This window comes from Cyanistes caeruleus, chromosome Z, assembly GCF_971803275.1.
Source record: "Cyanistes caeruleus chromosome Z, bCyaCae1.hap1.1, whole genome shotgun sequence".
In the NCBI taxonomy this organism is placed as follows: Eukaryota; Metazoa; Chordata; class Aves; order Passeriformes; family Paridae; genus Cyanistes; species Cyanistes caeruleus.
The window spans coordinates 42231271-42255051 of record NC_141732.1 but is presented as its reverse complement, the minus strand read 5'-3'; the positions used below and the strand labels follow the sequence as shown (position 1 = coordinate 42255051).

Here is a 23781-nt window from a genome sequence, read left to right as displayed (position 1 = left end):
GGCAGAGGAGATCAGCGCCTCCCTCTCCAGGTCCCCTCCTCAGGGGGCTGTACCAAGCAATGAGGTCACCCCTGAGCCTCCTTCTCTCCAGACCAGACAAACCCAGAGCCCTCAGCCGCTCCTCACAGGATGTGCCTTCCAGCCCTTCCACCAGCTCTGTTGTCCTCCTCTGGACCACTCAGGGCCCTTCCCACCCTCCTCAGGCTGTGGGGCCCAGCACTGCACACAGGACTCAGGGTGAGGCCGCAGCAGGGCTGAATCCAGCAGGATGATCCCAGTCACAGCTGGTGATGCTGTGTCTGATGCAGCCCGGGATGGGGTTTGCCCTCCTGGCTGCCCGGGCACACACTGCTGATTCACCCTGAGCTGCTGCAGACCAGCACCCCCAGATCCCTTTCTGCAGGGCTGCTCTACACATACTCCTCTCCCAGACGATATTTGTGCCCAGTTTTACTGCATCCCAGGGGCAGAATCTGTATTTGTTCTCATTAAAGTTTCATGCCACTGATAGTTACTCAGTGCTCCAGTCTATTTGGATCCCTCTGGAAGAGATATTGGCTCTGAAGCATCGCCTAGTTCAGTGTTGTCACCAAATGGTGCATTCACATCCTGCATCCAGATCATTGATAAACTTGTTGCCCAGAACTGGTCCTACAATGAATTCTGAGGAACACCACAGGTGATTGCTCACCAGGCAGATGCAGCCCCACACATTAAAACCCCTGAAGTTCTGACATTCAGCCAGTTCTTCATCCAGCACACTGTGTACCTGATCAACACAACAGCTTGTCCAGAAGAACACCTTGAGGGACAGCATCAAAAAACCTTACTGAAATCTTACTAAATATTACTAAAACCAAGAGAAACCTCACCCACCACCTTCCTTTCATCCACTAGGCAAGTAACCATATTCTAGATGGGTATCAAATTAATTAGGCAGGACTTTCCCTTTATGAACCCACAATGACTATGCCTGGTGATTGCATTGCCCTTGAAACACCTTTTAATAGCCCCCAGTTTGATTTTACAGGCATCCAGTCAAAACACTTGTCCTCTGGATTCATTCAGCAGTGTGGAATTACTGTGTATCCTTTTCCTATGTTGCTGCACTTTACATCCCATACTGGCTATTGCAGAGCCATTCACAGGCTCTGGAAAGAAATACAATTTTTTTATCACTGCAGCCTTCCCAAAGCCCAGTGTGTGCTTTACATTATGACAGATTTCTTTTTTTTCTTCTTGCAAATATCCTTGACTTTTCCAAAGAAACCAAAGACACAAAACACTCACTGAAAGTATGAAAAGCATGTGATCAAGATGGCAATAAAACAAATTATTGTTTTATTCATAAACATTAAATAAGCATAATTATTTGTGACCTTCAAGATTATGTTAAAATCATAACGTAAATTTCTTAGAGCCCACAAAATAAGGCCCACAAAAGCTTTTACTTCAGGCTTGCAATAACTACATTTCTCTTAGAGGAAAATATTAATTCTTCCTCTTTCAGCAAATCTATTCCCTTTCTTATACTTGCATTTAATGCTCATCATTAACAGCTGCTGTGTATAAATATTTTACTCTATTTTGCTAGCATGGTATCCAAGGAAATGATGTCTCTGTGATAGTACATTCTGGTTTTATGTCCTTCCTCTCCCCCACTAATAACTTTTGAAATTGCTGGCCAATTTTTGTGAAGGAGTAGAGGTCTTAGAAAATTCCTTAGCAAGGTCATGAAAACAGAAAGCTGGAGAGAGGATAAAGACTACACAGACATCAAACTGAGCTCAGCTCAAGGCTCATAAGCAGAGAAAACCATATTGTGCTGTTACCCCTACACTTCAGTTGTGTGTTCTTCTTTTCATATTTTACTGGTGCCATTTTAGCTTTAAGACAACCCACTGTCTCTTTCTCATTTGATGTCCAAGATCTATGAAAACAGTGAAAAGAGCAGGCTGAGTCCAGACAGACTTGGCTGAAGTCTTTGGAAGTCATTTACACACAGCCAAATTGAATCAGAATTTCATGGGTGAGACATCCCAAAAATCTTATCTCCAAAGGTGATGTACTCCAGCGATTCACTAACAAACTCTTCTGCTACACCATAAGGAATCGCTACCTAAAATAAAAAATAATAATAATGACAACACTGTAACTTACTGATATTTACATAAGGCACTGCAGAATCCCATAGTATCTGACATATTTGAACAGATACTTGCAATGGATACTATGTGGAATAAGTGATAGTACCATGGTGAAATAAGAAAAAAAGCTGCATAGGGAGATGAGACTGAACTTTGGCAGAGTCATCCAGGAGTTCACTGAAGATAACTACAGATTTAATACAGGTTCAGGCACCTCAAATATTCTTGAAGAATTTGCTAAAATGAAAGTTAATATGGGCAAGATACCGCAATGCCTGTATGATAATTACCTTTGCCTTGCACTCTGCTTGTAGTGGTTGTAGAAGTGCTTATAAAAGCCTAGAATATAACCAAACCAAACCAAACAAACCATTAGCATAGGAAACCAAGTGCTTTCACTATGCTCAGAAATAAGTGTGGACAAGTCCTTAACACAAATGGCTTAACATCATACAATTGAAAGTGCAGTGCAGTGGTAGAAAACATAGAAATGAAGTTTCCAAGACATCGCTTCTGCTGGTGCACATGGGCAAGGCTGACTCTCTCTGCACGAGAAAAGATGGAACCCAGCACTGTCCTGAGCTAGATATGCACCAAGGATCACTGCAGACTCCACTGGGAGCTTTGACACTTGTATGAAAACATAGAGATATACACCCCCAAGTCCCACTTATTCTAGACATGGTTTCATGTGGCTCCCTGCTCTGGATGACACCTACCGTGCCTGTAAGTTACTCGCACTTGTGTTCCTTCTGCAATAAAAAGCAGAGTAAAATAAAACTTGTGCCTTCAGGGTTTACCCGGTAGCATAACCTACAGGTAAGTGTTTCAAAGTCAAGTATTTCTGAATTTGTAGGAAAGTTTTTGCTTCAGTCTTTTAGATTTATCTTTCTCAGTTTTTCTCCACACCATGATGAATATGCATAACTTAATGCTAACTTTATGCAAATGTTGAGTTTCTTTCAAGAGAGATTTTAGGAGTTAGATCTTTGAGAAATAGCCAGAAACTTGACAATGTTGAACTTCTCCTCTGTAATTAAAAACATAAAAGTCCTAGTAAGGAAAAAAATTACTGTTTTTCAAACCCATCATTTGACAGTCTTAAAATTGTAACACAAACACTGTCATGATATTGCGTTGTATAATGCTGACAAGTAAAATTATTTCCCTCCAGGGGATTAAAAAAAATTGGTACAAACAAACTAACCAAAACAAAAACCAAGCCAAAACAAAGTAAACCCCAAAGTTAAAAGATACCTGAGAATGAAAGAAGACAACAAGACAACATAATCCTACCAATGTACCATATAACTTCAAAATAATGTTAAGTAAATATTTTTAAGGATCTAAAACTGTCTGGTTTGAATGAAGTTCAAATTTTGAGCAATGAGAGATTTATATAAAAAGAGAAAAAGGAAATAGAAAACCATACTTTCTTACCAAGAAGAGCTTTTTTAATTTTTTTAACCAATCTAAACATTAGCTAGGTTCAAGGAAATTTAATTAGAACTTTTCTTTTGAAGGAAACCTGAGCTGATCAAGTTCCTTTTGGAGTTGTACTCAAAGTCATTCATTCTTCATTTTCTAAGTTCATGGGATCAAATTCAGAGCAAAAATTTAAGGTGAAATCTATGAAGTTAGGCAACTCACCACTCACCCACCAGAAATTTTATTCTTGGTTCCATAAGCAAAATCTAGCACTTTTGGGCAGCTACAGTTTTAAATAAACTACATAACTGAGCCCAGTAAAATTCATCAGTTTCCAGAATGGAGACAAATTATGACCACTGATATAATACTATTTAGTCAAAGGCAAAAATATTCCAGGGATCAGACATACCCAGAACTGGATTTCATTTACATAGTTTCACTGATTGTTAGTTCTCAGGTAATGCTAATTTACATCACTTCATTATTTCAGTGGAGCAACGCTATTTATATACTGATCATTTGTTATACTGATACAATGCTTTGATAAACACTTAATGGGGAGTTCTTCATAAGGCAACGTGAAAGATTTGCCTTAGTAGCTGGGTACATTGTACATAATGGAAAAAGGAAAGTACTCAAATCAGAGGGCAGATTCAGAATTAGACCTTTCTGACTGAAATTTAATTTGAACAGTTACATTCTGTTTACATTTTACAGGATTGTAGTAAAAGGCTGCATGAGCAAAAAACATTGTTTTTCCCAAAAAGGCATAGCTCTCCTATTATAATGTCAATTATGTCTTAAAAGACCCCCTTTTTACAGTTTAGTTTGGCAGACTGTAAAACTGATAAACCAAACCAGCCAGAAATAATGTCATAAGTGAAATCTAAATGCCTACTGCAATCAGAACCATGAGAGCATTGCACATGCAGTTGTACATCTAGCAGAGAAAAATGTCTGTCATCAGAGGAAAGTTTATATTCTCCTAAGTAATTAGCAGATCCCCTCTGCTCTTTAGCCAGCACATTCTTTTTTCTACTCCATCAATGTGTTATGTTAGCTTCCCCATTCACTACTCCCTGTACATATTACTAAAACCCAATGCATTTAGCAATAGCAAGGAAAAAAACAAACAAAATGAAAATTAAGCAGTTAGAGGTTAGTGTTTTGTTTTATTTTTTGCTGAAGCTAAAAGCTTGTACTGGCCTCTAAAGTACAGGATTAGCAATGTTATATAGAAAATCTATCTGAAGAGCCTCACTTCTAGTTTAAGGACCCCATAATGTGTATAAAATAATACGTCTAAAATACACAGAGATTAGAAGGAGAATAGGGATCCTTAATTGCAGAGATGAATTAATGTCTCTGATTAGTCATGTGGGTGTTTACAGAGCTTGAAGAGCATTATTCCAATCCCAACTACCACTCATAGAATTGGTAATATATTCAAACACTATTTCTTGCCTGATTAGGCCCATCATATCCTATTCTATTTCTGCCACACATTTTTAACTAGGGACAGACATGTATTTTGTTTTCTGCTCTGTTCTACAATTGACTGACAATTTTTGGGAGTTCCTACACATATGCTCATACAATACTAACAGCAGTATAAGATATCTTTCTGATTGATAGGCTGTGAATTCCAGAATTTAAAAATGAAAAAGCCTAACTACCACTAAAGACATTGACGGTAGAAGCTAAAAGCAATTCAAATTTATAGAAAAATACCTTGGTTGCATCTGTTTCAAAATTACTTTTGTTATCTATAAGACAAGAATTATTTCCGTATCTTTCTGATAGCATTTTTTAACTTATTTCATTTTAATAACAATTTTTCTACTTGATCATGCCATATATATATATAGTTCAAATAGCTAAGATATGGTACATTCAACATTTGGAAAATATTTGAGAAAGGCTCGTGGCCTTAAAATAATCTGAATTGTCAAAAAATTCCAAAATTTAGCCTTCTCAGCAGTGAGAGTCTTACGTTTATCCAAAGCTTTTCAACAGTTTCTGATTTTCATCATTCTTCAATGAGGAATCACAACTGCAAGGAGAAGGTCAGCTCCATGTCCTTTTTGCATTTTCACTTCTACCTGTAGCTTGATCAGGAATTGCAGAAAATCAAGAAAATATATCATTTTTTTTTCTTTTTCTAAAAAGAGCTTTAGGATCTGTTTTGGCACAAATTATTTAATTATCTTTTCATTATAATTTTAGCAAAGGACCTAATCATGCATCTGAGTTTTAAAGTGAAATTAAATACATTTTTTCCAGGTAAGAAATCAGCTTTTCTTTGTGCTTTTGAAGGGTATTATTGATAGTAAGCCTAAGTACCAAGGAGAAGTCATTCTTACACCATGACTTGTGTCAGGACAGCAGTGTGACCTAACTTGTAAATGGCAGTAGTGAAAAGTAGTGCAAATTAATGGCACAGTTTAATTGAATTCTTATTTCCTGATTTATTTTTTTTCAGTAGTGTCATTGTGCTCAAGAGGATAGTGACAGCAGCGTGGGGTTCACAAAGCCTGACCACACAGGTCAGTCACATCAGCTTGGGGAAGAAGAATTTCCAAATAAAATGTAAAACATGGGTAAAGGTCCTTCTTTTGCAGTGCTGAAAATCCCACTGACATCTGTGGGAGCCAAGATACCTGGACCTCAGGCATTACACTGCAAGAAGAACAGGATCTTAGCAGGGATCCAGACAGGGATGGGAAAGGAAAGTCCAAAAAGATCTAAAGATTATTTGGACCTAAACATGAGAAATGCTGGTTAGGAGAATACTTTCTTCTCTGTAATTTGGAGGAAAGTGAATATTTGTGAAAGACTGAAAAGGATGTGGTTGCAGAAGTGGGGAAAACAATGCCCAGGCACTGCAAAAACAAAAGAGATTGATTACTCAAATATATGTAAATTGGGAAATGACAAAATTATTTTTATATATATATATATATATATAATATATTTCTGTTCTTTTGACATATAAAGATATAAATAGAATAAACTCTAGGAGAAGAAATATCATGAAGCTGCATACAGAATTTGCTTCCACTGATCGGTATTATGTGATTTATTATCTTAAGTCATTAAGCAGGAGTACAAATTTGGGATGTAAATTTTGAAAGCCAGAGAAAGACAAACATCTGCTGTTAATTTTCATGTCATTTTTAGAAAGACATGAAAGCTAAGGCTGAGATCTTCTGCTCATGTTTATGTTAACATGCTGCTTTTAAACAGTACAGCAATACAAATCTTAATCAGAGTTGAAAAGCATGAAATATTAAATATTCTTGGAAGGGAAGTAGCCAGTCAAAATTAGCACCAAGGGGTAACAGTACAGAATTAGAAGACAGTTCCTGGAATTTCTGTCCTGCATTGATACAAAAACATTTTGGCAAAATAGAATTGTGACAAAAAATGCAAGTACAGTGCTAAAATTCAAACTGCAGATTTACCTGTCTTGAAAATTTTGATTCTGAAGCAAGTCTCCCTGCATATTGAAACAAAAATTATTTCCAAAATGTTTTAGCTGTAGTGCAAGGATGAGTTTCAAATGAGAAATTGTGTTAAATATTTTCAGTCAGCTCTGATTAAAATATTTCACAGGCAATAGAAACAGGTGGGTTCCTTAAATTAACGCTGACATTCCTGCTGAAAATCAGTCTGCTGATGAATTAAATGATGATACACTGAAAAGATAGTTGGTCACTCTAACGTGGAACACAATTTTTTTTCCAATTAGATACATTACAGACCCAGAACAGATGGGATTGTGTCACATACTTACCTGGAACAGAAATAATATTGCAGTTGACAAGGTCCTGCTGGAAGCAACAAAACAGTAAATCCTTCCTTAAGTGACAGTTTGAGGGAAGCAGTTTGCCTATGATTCTCTGATTTGGAAGATATGATGACATAAAAACTGAATGAATCCTGAGAGAGGTGCTAACAAGATACTCACTTAGAGATTCTGGCTTTTTCATTGCAAGTGAAATAGGGGTAAATATCAATAAGGCAATGGGGAACTTGATCACATCCTTAATCCTGTGACCCTATTCAACCTCTGTAAATTAATTCCTCCACAAAGTAAACAGTGTTTAAATGAAGTTTCTTTTTTAATTTTTGTTTTATTTGGTTTATTTGGTTTTTTTATTTCCACATACTTCAGCAATGTGTTCCAAAGAAATTAAGTTTTAATAATACAAACAAGAACAATATTTTCACCTGTGGCAGTGAATGGACTGCACCCCATTACACTACAAGACAGCAGGGAGTCAGGGAGTTTGCTAATCCCTGCTACAACCAGGTCAGCTGTACTCTCTCCTATATCGCTGCATGCTTCCTGCAGTTCAGCTGAAATCTACCATCCTTTGTCTCTTTTAAGCTCTTCCAAGCATTAAAACCAAATCAAAATATGCCAGTTTCCAACCCAACTGAACAGTTAATACTTGATTGTAGCAGGGGCAAAATCTGTGCCTTGTTCAATGAATTACAATTCCTCATTGTAATATTAGGAGATGAAATCCACAGAATAATCCTACCTCTTCTATTTCCAGCCCACTAAGGAAATGGCATGGAAGAGGATTCTGAAGCATTCCAACATTGTTAGCTAGTCAGGGAAATCACAATTCTAGGAATCAAATCTAGGCAAAATGCATAGTCCATCTAATTAAACAAGTTGCTTTTCCTCAAGACCCAGAAGATTGTGAGCTGCATGTATAGAGAAACACTATTTAGCATCAAGTCTTGTTCTCAGTGAAGTCACCAATACTGATGAGTGCTGACTCTGGGGAACAGGAAAACAGACTGTTGCTAAAGTTGTTTGTGTAATGTTGCTGTTGTTTCATTTCTTCCACTATTAAAAGGATGACTTTCTTTAAAAATAAAAAAAAACTTCCAAAACCCCATCTTTTCACTGTTGCTTCATGAGTCATACCAGATTATGGCTCATTATGTACACTTGGTTTTAAGCATTGTCTAACAAGTTGTTACAACACATCATTTATACAACGGTCTGTTCAATACACTACAGCCATAAAATACCCATCAATTAACAGACCTTAATGACTGACCCAGAACACCAATATCCAAGTCTTTCAGATCTTTTTCCATGCCCTCATACACTGAATTTTTAGTGAAATCAGCTTATATAACCTTTACCTTTTGATCAGTAGCCAGCTCTGTAACTCAAGGAAAACCCAAAACCAGAGACCAACCAGCGAAGAAAACCTGTTTGCATCTACTGAGGAAGAGGGATAACTGTAACAAATAATGAGAGAAACAACCAGATACCTTGCTAAGTAATGTCTATTGTACAGCAAGCAATTGTTTCAACTGCTTACTCTGAGAAACAATACAGCACAAGCACAACACTCTCACTCTGCCCAGTTATTTTCAGGAAAAGGGTCTGAAAAATACAGGACGAATTTATGCCCTGAAACCAGTGGAATTTTTCTTACAAGATCTAAACAACATTTAGTCCTTCAGTAAAGTAAAACAAAACAAATTCAGAAAAAAGCCACACAGGACTTCTTCCCCTTGCTATCATAATATTTATAGATGAACACTGTCAGCATACATTAGACAAATTAATGTGGATGCCAGATCTCCACACAAGCACAGCTTTGCAGAACAGTTTAAAAGAATTTTGATTAATAAGATAAGCATTTCAACAAATGGAACTTATCTTTTTACACAAGAGGAGGGGTAAACATGGATGGATGGGATGCAGCATTTTCTGAATTATTTTTTTTAATTTCTTTCCTTTTTTGACATTTGCACTCTCATAATCTGAAATTTGCTTGGGATTTTGCAGCACTACAAGGTATTTTAGGGAGGCTATAGCTTAAATTTTACAAGATCATTTAGAAAGGAAAGGGAAATGTATGTGATTTTTCCAATGTCATTTCTGTGCAGTAGGGGAGCCCAGCTGTACATTGCCATTTTTCTCAACAGTTGATTTATTGCTGTTCATATTTTCAATGCAGTTTCAGGAGGAAAAGAAGTAGAAACTCTTATTTACCCATTTTTAAAGGCAAGGCTCTCCTTTAAAGGGGCCCAATAAGGTCTCCTCTAACTAGATGTTCACATTGTAAATTTTTGCTACTAAAGTTGCTTTTAAGTTTTATGGGAAACCTGAAATCCAGATGAAGTTTGCTGAAAAAGTGACAGGCAAAGCTTGGAAATGTCAGTAGAATATCAGATTGCAGGCTCTCTGCAAGTGGTAGGAATTCAGGTGCACACACATGGCAAAAAGTACATATGACTTCCAGGAAAACAACTCTTACTGGTTTGCATTCTAATTTTATCATACAGAAGAGAGAGAACATTGCCTTGAATAAGAATCAGACTTGCTGGACCATTACCCAGAAATTTTTTCTCATCCATTGGTGTTCATTCACTAAGAAGAGGCCTTGTGCCAGCTCCTGCGGGAGAGCAAGGATGCAGAAAGCTGGCTTTGGGTCCAGCAGACCAATTTGCAACAAATCAGAACCTCTGCTGGAGGATGAGATAAAGTTGCTCCCTTCCAGTTGCTCCTCTTTGCCCCTCAGAGCTCTTCACAAACTGCAAGTCCTGCCCACTTACGCAACCCAAGTAATGCAGTTTGAGGAAACAGCAAGCACACTGCCTGCAGATGTGAAATGTGGGGTGCATCTTGCCTGCAATTTTAGAGGACATCTGTCTCCATGACAGAAGAAAGGAGGAAGGAGTGCCCTTTTTCTTGCCCTCTTTCTAAGCTGCACTTCTGTGTATGAAAGGGACAAAACATCCTTTGAACCCTCAACCTATAAAAGCTGCTCTAGTGGCAAATGACCCTGTCATGGTCCCAAGCTGGGCGAATGGTGAAACTATAAATAAAAGGACATTGTGAGTGTAAATGCAGTGAGTGGAAAAGAACAGAGCAACAGCTGGAGCAAACACCTACAGTGACCTTCTGATTGAAAAGCTCCATAAACAAAATGAGATGGTCTGAAAAACTGTAGTGATGTTGTGGCCATCTTTCTCATGGGCAATAAGAAGGGCAGCCAAAACTCAAGCAACATAAAAATGAGGATCAAACAAGCCATTTGGACTTTTTCTGCAACTCCTTGTCTGTACAGAACTGTATGGCTGCAATCAGCACTGTCAGCCAACAAACAAGTACTCCAGATGGCTTTCCTCTGACTCTTTTAAGAATAAACTAATATATTAAAAAGTAATAAAACTGTCATGCTGACAAATTAATTATCCAGGGATAGCTCTTCATAAAATTATAACAATTCTGCAAAGGAGAGAGCCAAAAAACAATTTCCGATGTTTCTTATGCCTCTCCCTCTCTGTGACAAAGATTTATGATAGTCTTTGAAGATAGAAGCCATTACATCTCTGTTTAAAAGTCCTAAGTGTCCTAGAAGAAAAAAAACCTAGCTTTTCAAATACCAGGACAGGTTATTGTCTTTTTTTATTCCTTTTTTTCTTTTTTTTTCAATAATGGAGTAAAAACTAATTTAAGGAAAATTAAAAGTGAAGCCAAGTTGGTTAAATCAATGTGTTATAAGATGTATTGCCAAGACATATACATCTAACTTCTTCTGACCTCAGACCACTTAGGAATCTCCTTGTCAGATAGGATAATATGCTGCTTTTTGAAATTTACCAAAAAAGATAATAAATCAGAATGAAGCAGAAAGTTGTTTAGGATATACCGCATTCTAGAATCACACCCCTCCTATTTAGATTGTTTGGAGAGTTAGGAAAAGGTTCTGAAAATCAAAGTAGCAAAATTAATGCCCAAGAGGCACAAGAACTGATCTTTTTAGAAAGGCGTTCCTGAAGTACTACAGCAACATTTGAATATAAAGAGAGAAACACTAAGATGGTGTTCATATTCAGTGGAAATTTGCAGATAGGAGAGCAAACTGAGTAGTTTACCTTAAGGGGTCAGCAAGACACAACAGACATTTTTAACAGCCTTTTAGAACGCAGAAAGGATGTGCAAAATGAGCTGTTTTATGCTAGTCAGCCAACTCCCTATGTTACCTGCTTATTTCTTGGAGCAGGCAGGACAAGAGGCAGAGGACACAGCAGAGCAGATTGGAAACTCAGCCTATGACAGAGAGGACAGCTGAATGAATTAGCATCTTCCCAGGTCTTTGTGGGAGCAAGGTATATTTTGTCCTGGGCTGTGTGGGTTCCTTTTCTTATTCACTACTTTACTCTATATTAGCAGGCAAAATGTCTGTATAGTTTCCTGCATCACCAAATCCAAATTTGTTAATGAGTGCTCTGCTAATCTAAAGTGCTGCAGCTGTATTTTTATTGTATGTGAGGATCAGATACCTTATTTTCCATTAAAAGAAATATTTGTTTCTACCAAAAATCCTATAAAAATCCCACAAAACAAACAGAAACCAAAAACCAAACCAAAACAAAAAAACAACCCCAAAACCGCCAATCAAAACAAACAATAGAAATTCTTATCAAACCCTACAAATCCCAACCACACTTGTGGTGAGGAATTTTTTATCTTGCAGAAGTGGTCTGTTTGTTTATTTGTTTGTTTGTCTTTAACAACAAGATGTTACAGATCCTGAACATACAAGTAGGTATTATTTTACAAACAGGACCTAGCTCTGCTTGTGCAGCTTACTCAGGAAATACAAACAGAAGAAATTAAACCAGACTGCAGTTACTAGCATTCCATAATTTCTAATTCCCTAGTATTGTGGTTTGATCAATCTTCCACAACCACAGTACTGAATGTGTTAATTGAGCAGTACACCTGGGTTAGTGATTCTGTCTGCCCTCTGTAACACCTACTTTGGTATTTTTTATCTCATTTTAAAAGAGCTTCCCAGTCTGAATGAATGGAAATCTGGTTTTCAATTCCAGTGTGTCTTTAGAGAAATGTTTTTCTTACTGAGGATTTCTGCTGGCTCCAGCTCTGATTGCTGTTCTCAGGCACACCTGTGGTCCACAGAACCTGTAAAGCCAAACATTGAGCTGTCTGTAATTACCCACAGTTTAGACTCTTTTAATTTATAGCACTCAGTATCTAAACAGATGTGGCAATATAATTAGGCAAATAATACAATCTGTTTGAAAACAGAGCAAGTCTTTTCAATATAATGTCCAATGGACTATAAAAATATATGATGTAGATATTAAAAAAAAAAAAAGAAACAAGAGTAATGTGCCTCCACATCAGATACTCTATGTTTGTATACTCTATGCTTGTACTCTGCCTGTATTTTTTTTCTCTTTTCCTTTTGTTTGTGCCATCTACTCTATTAAGATACTAATTTCTAACCTGACACAATAAATAACAGATGACTCACTCTGGACTTCAAACAAAACCTGCTGAAAACAATTGAAACAATTGGATTGCTGAAAAAAATCTTCACTGAGATTTGCTACTAATTTCAGCAAGCTGTGGGAAAGGCTATGTCCACAGCCAGGTGGAACACTGTCTAAACCTCATCGGTGTAGCCTGGCCTCTGGGATCACACTACATGCCTCCCCACACCTTGGATTACAGGGATAACACTGCTGCTGTCAGTGAAGCCTGGAGCTGTCAGTGAACAAGTGAGAAGCCATGGGTGTGTGCAGAAGGTGTAGGAGCGTTTGCAGAACAGGCAAATCCTTCATTACATGCTGCTACACGGTGCTGTGCCGTCTCAGTGAGGAAGATGTCCAGTGGGTGGCCTCATAATCAGTCATGGTGCAGAAGAATTAACAGCTTTCCTCATCAGATACCCTTTGTTTTCCAAGAGAAAATAAGTCTATCCAGCCCCACAAAAAAAATAGAGGCATGTTAGATAGAAAATTTCTGGGTCCATTCCTTGATTTTTGTAGCTGCAGGTTGAAAATTTGCAGACTTTTTCATCCAAGTCTGCTACATCTCTGATACATATGCTGCTCTCTCTGGTAAATATCCTGGATCTGAGACTCTGTTAGATTCAGCTGCTAAGCCTTCTTAAAGGCAAGTCTTTCCAGCTAGTACAGATACAGTCTTGGGGTGACACATACTTTTGAACATGTAAATGAAGGAATCTCCTGGATAGAAGCCATGTATAGAAATAAAAGAAAGTGGAAAGAATGATTTTTCATTATAGCAATCTGTAAAATTAATGAAGGATAAAAACTCATTTCACTCCTAAATAAATTCTAACTGTCAATCTTAAAGTATTTATACAAGACATTCACAAGGATTAATGGCTAATTTCCTTTGAAGAAAAGAAAGGGAACATTAATTCTAAAGACACTCTATTTAACTGTTTCATCAAGAGCCAAATGCAATTTGAAAGCCTTAAGAAACCAACCAACCACCCAACCAACCAAAAAAACAAAAAACAAACCTGGTACTTTGATTTTGTTTTTAGTCCTCCTCTCCTCTGTTCCAAGAACTACTTTAAAGGTGACCTATTTATCTGTATTTACAGATTTTTAAGGGCAGATAAAGGATGTGAAGAGCACACATTCACTTTTTTAGCCCATTGCACTCTTTGAAAGAAAGCATATATTTTTAAGTGATCCATGTCTAGAAGGACTCAAGGGACACAGTCATATAAAAGAGTTTTTAGTACTGGAGCAATACTTGGAGGTACAGCCATAGCAATATCCAGCACCCTGCTTGGTAGATACCAAGGGAAAAGTAAATCCCTGTAAAGCCAGCTTGGGAAATGGGAGGACAAGTCTGAGACAAAAGCTTACCCAAATTCAGTTTTTGAAAAGTTCTCCTCATCATCCCTACAGTCAATCCGCTTCTTGCCAGGTACAGGAGAGGAATATAAAATTGTTAGGAAACAGTAAGACGACAAGAATCTCGACATTTTTTTATAGTTTTGCAAAAACAGCAATAATGGATTTTTAAAATTGTTTTCATTCACCTGTCACTTGCCTAATGGATAAACAAGAGATGTTAAAACCAGGCCAAAAAATAATCTGTCTTGTAGAGACTTCCAAAATATTTCCTTTACTGTATAATCTTGGATCCATACAAGAAAAATATTCTGGACAACAATCAAATCCCAATAATATTACACAAAATAAATAATTGGAGCCAACTTCAAATGAATTAAAGTCTTCAGGGAGTGAAAAACCACATGAAATTTCTTGGAAACACATTTTTATTTTTGTTTTATTTGGGTTTGGGAGACTAATCACGTTGCTGGCTTTCCAGTCATTTTACAGCCTCACCTTCCATCATCATATTTTTTGCCTTGAGGAAGTACATTAAGCCTATTGAATTGAAGGCTGAACAGCTATAAAAGATTTTTACTTTTAAAATTTTTATTTAATATAAATTAAATCTGATGCAGGTTAGATGGATAAATTTTAACTGCTTTCTTCTTACTTCTTAATTAGATGCAATTTAAAAGAAAAAATCTAAAGAAATCAAAGAAAAAAGGTGAATTACATACATACTCAAAATAGAGTCACAAAAATGTACATGGCAATAGCTGGAATTCTATAGCTGCAAATACTATTTAACATAATGACCAGTTATGATCAGTTTGGCATCACCGTATGCAGAACAAGTGCAGAACAAATAGAGAATGGTTTTCTCCTGTTTCTCTGAAGCCTCCCATTTCCATCAGATTTTTAGGCAAAGTCAGGGAAAGGATCATGGCCCCATAACTTGAAATGAAGTTATTAACACGTGTCAGATGAGCTGAGTGTAGAAAGAAAGATAAAACGAAAACTAGAAAAATGCCTGTGAGAGAAAGGAGGAAAGAGAGCTAAATTAGCCAACATAAAATATAAAGCTCATATTATCTGAAAGAACCTTCAGCTTTGCTTAGAAAAAGAAATAACTGCCAAAGGCCACCCACTGAAGTTCCATTCATTTCTATAGCTGACTCCCTGCAACAAAATTATTTGATGAAACAGTTTGTCCTGTTGGGTTCTCATGAAACAATGCAGAGAATGTTAAGAAATAAGAACCTCTGTTCAAAAATTTTCTCCATCAAGAGTACAAGGGGATGACCCCCTGTGAAAGGCATCAGCCACAACCATTTACATTTTCAGCCTTTCTCACAATTCTGTGTTGTGGAAATCCTTTACCATAATTTATCAAGGCTCCAAAGACATCTGCACAGACTTGGGTGCTTTGGGATTTCAAAAGTCTGCTTTAAGCACTCCACTTGAAGCTCTCAGGTAGAGAATTATAATTGTGTACATATTGGTAGATTTTCCTTTGTCTGTAAGGAGTTTGACTCAATACATTTTCAGTCAGAGATAAGGTCTCTGTTTCCAGGGTCACTTGCTCCTTTCATCTGGGGTTGTTTGGATAGGGATTGTTTTAATTTTTGCATCCTCAGACACAAGACCAATTACCAGCCATGTAATACACAAAATAAAAGAAAGTTCACTGGGCTTCTTTGTATCTTATCAGCTTAGAGTCTGTGTTTCTTTTGATAGAAAGCCCTCTCCTAAAACCTAACTATAAAAGGATTCTTACCGATAAAGTTGAATTGTATTTCACCTAAATGCACATGTTTAGGGCAACTTTATAAAAGTGTTGCCTAACAGTTGAGAGGAACATCTCTTGCTGCTGTGCACCAGACTGACCAGAAGTATAAGGCATTTCTCAAGGCAAAAGAGGTCATACCCCTGACTAGTATCTTTTGCTTCCTCACCCACACAGAAAATGTGCATCCTTTCCAGAAACAGGTTTTGTAGGACATTGCAATTATCATGAGATACAAACAGACCCTCAAGCAAACAAAAATAATTGTGCTTAGAATTCCCTGGCCACCCACAGGAAAGGTTAAATCTAGCCTAATATTTCAAACTATGGTAACTTTCAGTGTTGATGTCTTTAGCACAAAGAATTCTCCTAATATACAAAGGCTTTGACATTAAAGAATGGTGTTTCCCTTCACAGTAAAGAAAAAGCACTGGCTCCTAGCATTGTGTAATGGGGAGCTGCATATATTAGGAAATCCTGACTCCCAGTGGCAAAGGACTAAAATGCTCCTGAGACTCAGTCTGCCTAAATATAAGATCATTATTACCAACTCCAGCCATAACAAATCATGACAATTAAGCATTTATGCATGCATGTGACTGCTACATTTACCTTGACTAATTTGTTATATTCTACATGGGTCATCAGATGTAATAATTTAAAATCCTTAATAATGATTTGTGGAACATAGAGTTGCCGACAGTAATTTTCTACTTCCTAGGAAAGAGATTATTTTCTCTTCTCTAGGACTGTGCTGATAAGATCTGTGTGTCACCTTTTGTCTTTCTTTAGCTGGGATTCAGAACTGCAGGGTTCTTATGAATCAAAGACTCACTCATTCTAAGTATGATTCAAATATTTCAATCCAGCAGACCAGAACTGAGATGACAGGGCAGGATGATCTTGCAATTTTTCTGCCAGCTCTGCATGCTCTGTGCAATGCAAAGAGAATAGCAGTATTTTCAAGAATAAATCCAAGATCAAGTGGAGAAAATATAATACTTTGCAACCAGAGCAGGAAAAAACAGATCATATTTAATAGGTAGTATTTATACTGCTGGTAATTCTACACAGAATTTCAGGACAAGAAACAAATATTTAAGATTCAAGGAGAAGTTAAATTAGGAAATAAACGGATCTCAAATGGATGAAACCTGTCCCAAAATAGTCTGCTGAAACACTTAGTGAACACAAGCACTGGCCTGACTTACAAAAGAGTGATGAACTATTAACTATTAACAGTAAGAAGTAAGAATGGTGTCCATGTGAGACAAAACATACCCTGCTAGTGTCCTGACATCACATGAGAATTGCGAAGAGGCCAAACCATAAATCTCAGAGTATGCCACGGCCTTGTCCATAAACCCAGTATGTCTGAGGAGCTATGCCAGTTACAGATGATAACTACATCTGTAGTTACTATACAATAACAGCAGAACAAATAAGCATACATCAGTACCTAAAATGCTAATCTCTGAGTGGAGATGTGACAGACTAGCAGCGCATTCAAAGATGACTTGCTTTTATTTCTTCTTGTAAGTCTGGTGAGTTTAAACCCTATCAGCCCAAGAACTCATGGACCAAGTGTAACAGAAGCCTGGGTCTTCAAGTATACATAGCAAACTACATCCAAAATTCCAGTACTCTGACATCACAACAGTCAGTTAAAAAGTCAGGGTTTTCATCCTCAAGAAGGTCAGTCATTCAAAATAACTACTCTACTCAAAATACATGTAGAGCCTTCAGGAAAGCCTGGATATTCATTCAGAAAAGGATAAGGTCAAGTTCTGTGCGTGCTTGCCTCTCAATACAAGCTTGTCAAACTATGTCCTGGCATCAACAAAATAGTGTTCTGAGACCTCACAGTTGCCAGGTTCTTCATGCAGCCCCAGGCAGCTTTTGAGCTTAAGAAACTTGGCAGAGTCCTGCATCTAGGCATAAACCTTGGAAACAAGAGTACCGAATCTCTAGCTATTGTAATCTCTCTCTGGATCTCAGTCTGCTGGGTTTTACCCAATGAACCTCCTACTGGGAACTCCACATAAAACTGAACACAGGAAACCACATTCCTTCCAAATTAACCTTCCAAATTAGCCTTCCAAAACACAAAACCTGCTCTCCTTAGAATCCTGTAGTGTATGCTAACAAGTGTGGAGTCCTTAAATTAGTTGTGACTCATTATCAGCCCATGCATGAGCTCGGGGCATCAAAAAGAAATTCATCACTTGACGTCAGAACTAATGCACAAGACTGTGCCCATCAAACAAGGCTTGCCTTCACATCAGCACATAACACCAGAGGAGCCTACACCATAAGAGCATCAGAGAAGTTTGCACCCTGACATCAGAGCAGAAAGACAGCAGTGCTGAGCCAGAAACTCTGAAGGCACACAAATATTAAAACAGCAGGGTCAGATTTATTTATCCACAAGCCACACACAAGTGCGTGCTTCTACTTCAGCCAGCAAGATGGTGTGCCAAGCTATGAGCTCATGTGGTGTGGGCTTGGGATCTGTCCCACAGAGCGGTAGCTGAGCACAGCTTCAATCAAAGAGACCACCTGGAGGGGATGGTACATCTCAGCATGGAGAAGGATGACCCTCAGTCATCCCACAAATTCCAAAAATAATGAACAAATGCTCCACAAAATCTATCCAGCTCCAGCCAAGTTTAAAATAAAAGAGAGCAGTGGCTTTACTCTTTCTTATGGTATAATGCAGCCATTCACATGTTATATAGCTGGCCATTTAATGGCATTTACTCTTACATAACCCATACAGCACAAACAAAGCAGAGCAATGACAAAGGCTCCAATCTAGACATTCACAGGTTCTTGCAGCCTTCACATGGATAAAATACCACCAGGTGCCCATACAGAAAATTAATTCAGCAACCTGAATAAAGAGAAGACTTCACCCAGAGACATGATAATAATGTTTAGGCGTTTTTTATGCCTGCTCTCCCTGTATTGATCCTGTCCCAATCCCCCTAACCTATGTATTCATCAGAACCTTCCTATTTATTTATTAATACTGCAACTCAGTGAGGAGATTGAAGGCAGCATTTTCCCTTCTCTGCCATGGGGTTTTTTTCCACATCTATGCCAAATGTCAAACCCTACCAGTTGGTATTGGTCTTTGAGCTTCCTATATTCATTGTTCTTTCAAAAGTAGTTATTGTATTTCTATTCCCAGTAATGGAAGTCATAAGGTATGTAGGTTTTTAAACAATGCATAATGAAGAGACTAGTGCAAAAATCCTGTAAATCAATTTAATTTTTTTTTCCTGTGAAATATATTTTATAATCTATAAGCAGAAGGCATCACATCTAAACTCTCACAATGTTACAGGGCATTCTTTGTCACCTGGTCACTTCAGCCCTGAAGACAGCAACTCATGAGTCATTGCTATTTAGCTTCTAGAAAGGGAGACAGTTTAGAAAAAGACACCAAGGAGAAAATGTACTGCTCAGTCACAATCAGTAATAACAAGGCTGGTACCACACAGTACAAGGCCAGCCTGTCCTCAGTGCTGACTACCATGGGTGAATAGGAAGGTACTGCTGCAGTGACTCTGCACTGCAGCAGCTACAGGGACAGCACAGACATCGTCTTCCTCCTGCAGCCTCCTAGAGCCCCTGATTCTGAATTGAACCATTCAGATTCCTTACACTTTCCATAACTATTTCTTGGTATTAATTTATACAAGTTTCTCCCTTGTTGATTATTTCAGATAAAACTTTCAAAATGTGCTTGCAAGTGTAAGGGCTAGAAAATTACATTTTGTGTGTTAATACTGGTCCAGCACATTGCAGATTAGCTGTGAAACTGGGGAAAAAAGGGACAATTTAGGAGACTTCCTTCTCTTGACAGACAATAGGCCCTCTTTTGAATATCTCATTTTAGTTCCCTGGTTTGATGAGACCACTGAGGCCTGAATGACTTTCCTCTGAAATGCAGCACTGGTTTCCTTTCAGAATCTGATTAATGCTAGAGATTAATGGAGAGAAAGATTAAGACCATGTTTGTCACAGTAGCTTTGAATTCTAGAATAATTTTACTAATTTGAAGACACTGATGAAGAGATAGCAATTGCCATTTTGTTAAGATAAAATGTAGGGTCAGTTATCTATTTTACCTGTAGGCATATGCTTTTCAATCCCATCTCCTGCTCCTGTGACCACTGGAGAAAGCAAAAAGGATAGTGATTACATTTGGAGCTCTGGTTAACTTCCTCTCTCCGAATTGTTTAATCTTCATCATCTGCATTTCTTGAACAGAACCTAAATGTTTCCACTGAAGAACAGAATCAATCTTCTAATTTTTTTCCTTGTGACCTATGCATCTCTTAGTTCATTCAGCACTTTCTGTCTTCAAATCTCTCGCCAAGGCAGTCCATGTGGTACAGGAGGTAGTTACGACTCTCATTTTCAGTGGCATCAACAAGCAACAAGTTAATTGCCAAAGAGCTGGCAGAATTTTCTTCTCCATATGTATCTTCACAAGTTCTGTCTTGCAACCTTTGAATTTATATGCTGGTGGAAGAATGGTGGGAGATAAAGTAACTGGTAACTGAAACTGATACAATGATTTCCCACACAAGATTTCTGTCTGTAACGAAAGATCACATCAAACTTGCCACCATCTATAAAACGCTATTCCTTCAGAGCTGTACTACACAGTTTACTTTTGGATTTAGTCTTACTGTGAAAAATAACAAGAGCTGGCATTTGTAAAATACCCTGAACTTTAAACACCCTGCATATAAATAACAAAGAGGAACTACAGAAAGAAAAAATTTTAATGCTTTAGAAATACAGAAGAAATAAAGTAGCAAAGCACCAAAGCAGTTCCAAGGGAAACCTGGTAAGTTTTAGAGCAAGTGAAAAATTAGTCAATAAAAATAATGTGGATTAAGGACTTCTGTGTTGCCAGAGACACAGAAAACAAGGTGCTCTTGAATGGTTAGGTTCTGATGCCAACAGAAGTTCAATTACTCTCTCATTTAATGGGGAAATGAGAACCCAATGAAGAAGTGGTGGATTAGTTTCCTAACAGACCTGTAGATGAAAAGCAAAGAGTCTGTTGAGAAACAAGCTTCCACATGCCACCTTTAATTTTCATGATTTTCAGAATCTCATGCGCCACATGACACCACAAATTATCTGAGCCTTATGAATTTTACTGGGGCCAGAAGACTTTGTTTATAAAAACTCAGCATAAAGGTGCATTCAAGGAAACAAGTCCTCCAACCTAAGTGTAAAGAAAGATTTTACACAGAAAGTTCCTCATGCTGTTCCTCATCTCATACACAGAAGGGGGTCCTTGCCTCACTTAAATCAAAGTGAGACCTATGCACTGCCTTAGAAGTATCTGGTATTCAGGCAGGTCTTCTACACAGGAACGAAATTAATTTATTAATCCACTATGAGATTAAACATTAATTAATTAATAAACAATTAAATATCTATTTGGTAGTTTATAATATATTTAATTGATGTATTTTATGTATTTAGTAGTTTTATATATTTAGTCTGATCAAGTCTAATGCAGGAAGAAGGAATCAAGCGTAAGTCTACTGTTCATTTACTTGCTTAACAACAAGCTGCCATCAGCAATATTGGCAGCCAAGGTACTCAGGAACAGAAGCACCTGTTCATTCCTACTTTATACTGATCATCTAACAAGCTTAAGAAAAACATCAATGATCAACAGGAAGAAAAAGGTCCTTGTTAAGCTTTGTGTTATTTTACACAACTTAAAAAAGCACTGCCAGTTTGCAGCCTTTGAAGATTTTAGACGAAAGTAAATTTAGTTCATTAATGTTATCACTAAGAATAGGTCAGCAATTTAGAAAAGAACACACTGGAACAACATCAACAGGAACAAGAAAAGTTGCTTTGAAAACTGGAGAACATATGCAAGACATAAACCAGCAGCTTTACACACCAGAAAACTAGGGATCTGGGCAATGCTATTAAAGTAAAAGCATTTCCGGCAGAGAGAAAACATCAGAAGTAGCAACAGGGAAAGAATTCATGTCTACACACCAGGGTAGCTGTTACCAGTGAGCTGTTACCAATCTAACTAGTTTTCTATTCTCTCCAAGTACACAAAGCCTTCAGGTTCATAAACCCAAAGCTTTAGGAGAAAAGAAAAAGGACCAAGCAAACCACACATATTTGAATAATGAAATTAAATGAAACTGTATTTCATTCTGAATGAACAAGGTCAAGAAATGCAAGGAAAACCATTCCTGATCAGTCATGTAACAATCCACCACCCAAGCAGATTACAAGTAGAAGGTGAAATAGTTTCCTTTACCTGACCATTCTCCCTCCCATTGACCAAAAGAAAGTCTAAGGTAAAGAACTCCATATATATGGAAGAGGTTTTTCATAAATCTGATGCATTTTACCAGAGTACAGAAACAGATCAAACCCCCAACAAGACTGAGAAGCTGATGCTGGAACACTTCCATGATGAGTGAAGGTAATGAGCTTGTATGAATCAGAAACTCTCTGCATGGAAAATGCCTCTTTCCAGCACACTGTTAGTCTCTGAGCCTTGGCAGAGAAGTGAGAGGATTAATCAAGTCAAAATGATTTCATTTTTCCAGGAAATGTCCAGGATTTGGGTTAGAATAACATCACCACATTACACCCACATTTGTAAATTATTGAGAAAATCCAAACTAAACAATGATTCCTGATGTTGGTCTTAGGGGAAAGGTTTCACTCCTTTTCTGGAAACTACAAAAACTCAAAAAACTAATTTTATTGTCATTGTTTACTATTCATAGAGACCAGAGATGTGTCTAAACCAAAACTTTGAAAAAGAATACCCCAAAGAGAAGTCAACACTAACTCTTGCAATGAAGGGTTAAATTGTAGCCCATACATTTCCGGGACAAATTCAGAGTGAAACCAGAAAAAAAGATTTATCGTGTTACATTACTGACCCCTTCAGACAGAAACTCACAATAACAGTTTTCCATCTACAGATGGTTTACAAGACAATGTCTGAATCACAAGGAAGGTAACATTAGTTATCTGTAACAAGAAGATAAAAAACCATTACTGTCTTAGCTTAACAACAACCCAGTTTCCTCACACTAAAGCTGTCTTAATTTTCCCCTCAGGGTTTACCTCCTAAGTCAAATAAATAAAAAAAAAGGTTTGGATATTACATTTACAAAAGTGTTTACAAACAGTCATGAATAATCCAAAGAATCACTATTCAAGAAATACTTTAAATTTCAATAGGTTTCACTGTTTCCCACATGTATAAATGATGCTGAATACCTCTTTTAAGTTAACATCTCCAAAATTTAAAATAATCCCTTCTATTTGATGATGGAATCAAAATACAATCTTCCACAGCTGTCAGTCTTCTCTTCTGGACTTCCATGTTCCATTTCCATTTTCTTTTTCTGTGGTTGGTAATGAGTCTCAGATAGATCTACAGAGCTTCATGGGCCCAATATGAGTAAACTAGGCCAAGATAATGAGAAGAAAATTAATAAATTTTTAAGAATGTGAAGAATTCTTCATTGAACCCAGTCTAAGTTTTTTTTCTGAGGTAAGTTTTTTGGCCTCTCTGACTTCCACAGGAGTCACTGTGAGAACTTTACACAGTGAATGGGTAGAAAGTTCCTTGGGTGACCACATTTTCTCAATCTCACTTCACTGCATCCTGGTCACTGCTAAAAAATCTCCACAAAATTTAGAGCATGAACAGATCAG

The 23781-nt window shown here is 37.5% G+C and overlaps 1 protein-coding gene across 1 annotated transcript; it reads right to left on the bottom strand.

Annotated features, from left to right (window-relative positions):
* Positions 1–1995: 1995 nt before the first annotated feature.
* HSD17B3 (hydroxysteroid 17-beta dehydrogenase 3) lies at positions 1996–22573 on the bottom strand. Its single transcript, XM_086869807.1, is given in 9 exon segments — positions 1996–2040; positions 2042–2119; positions 4107–4251; positions 5310–5344; positions 7382–7408; positions 8129–8196; positions 8660–8773; positions 20163–20219; positions 22361–22573. Coding segments are annotated over 9 exon segments (726 nt in total). The 5' UTR covers positions 22518–22573.
* Positions 22574–23781: the final 1208 nt, after the last annotated feature.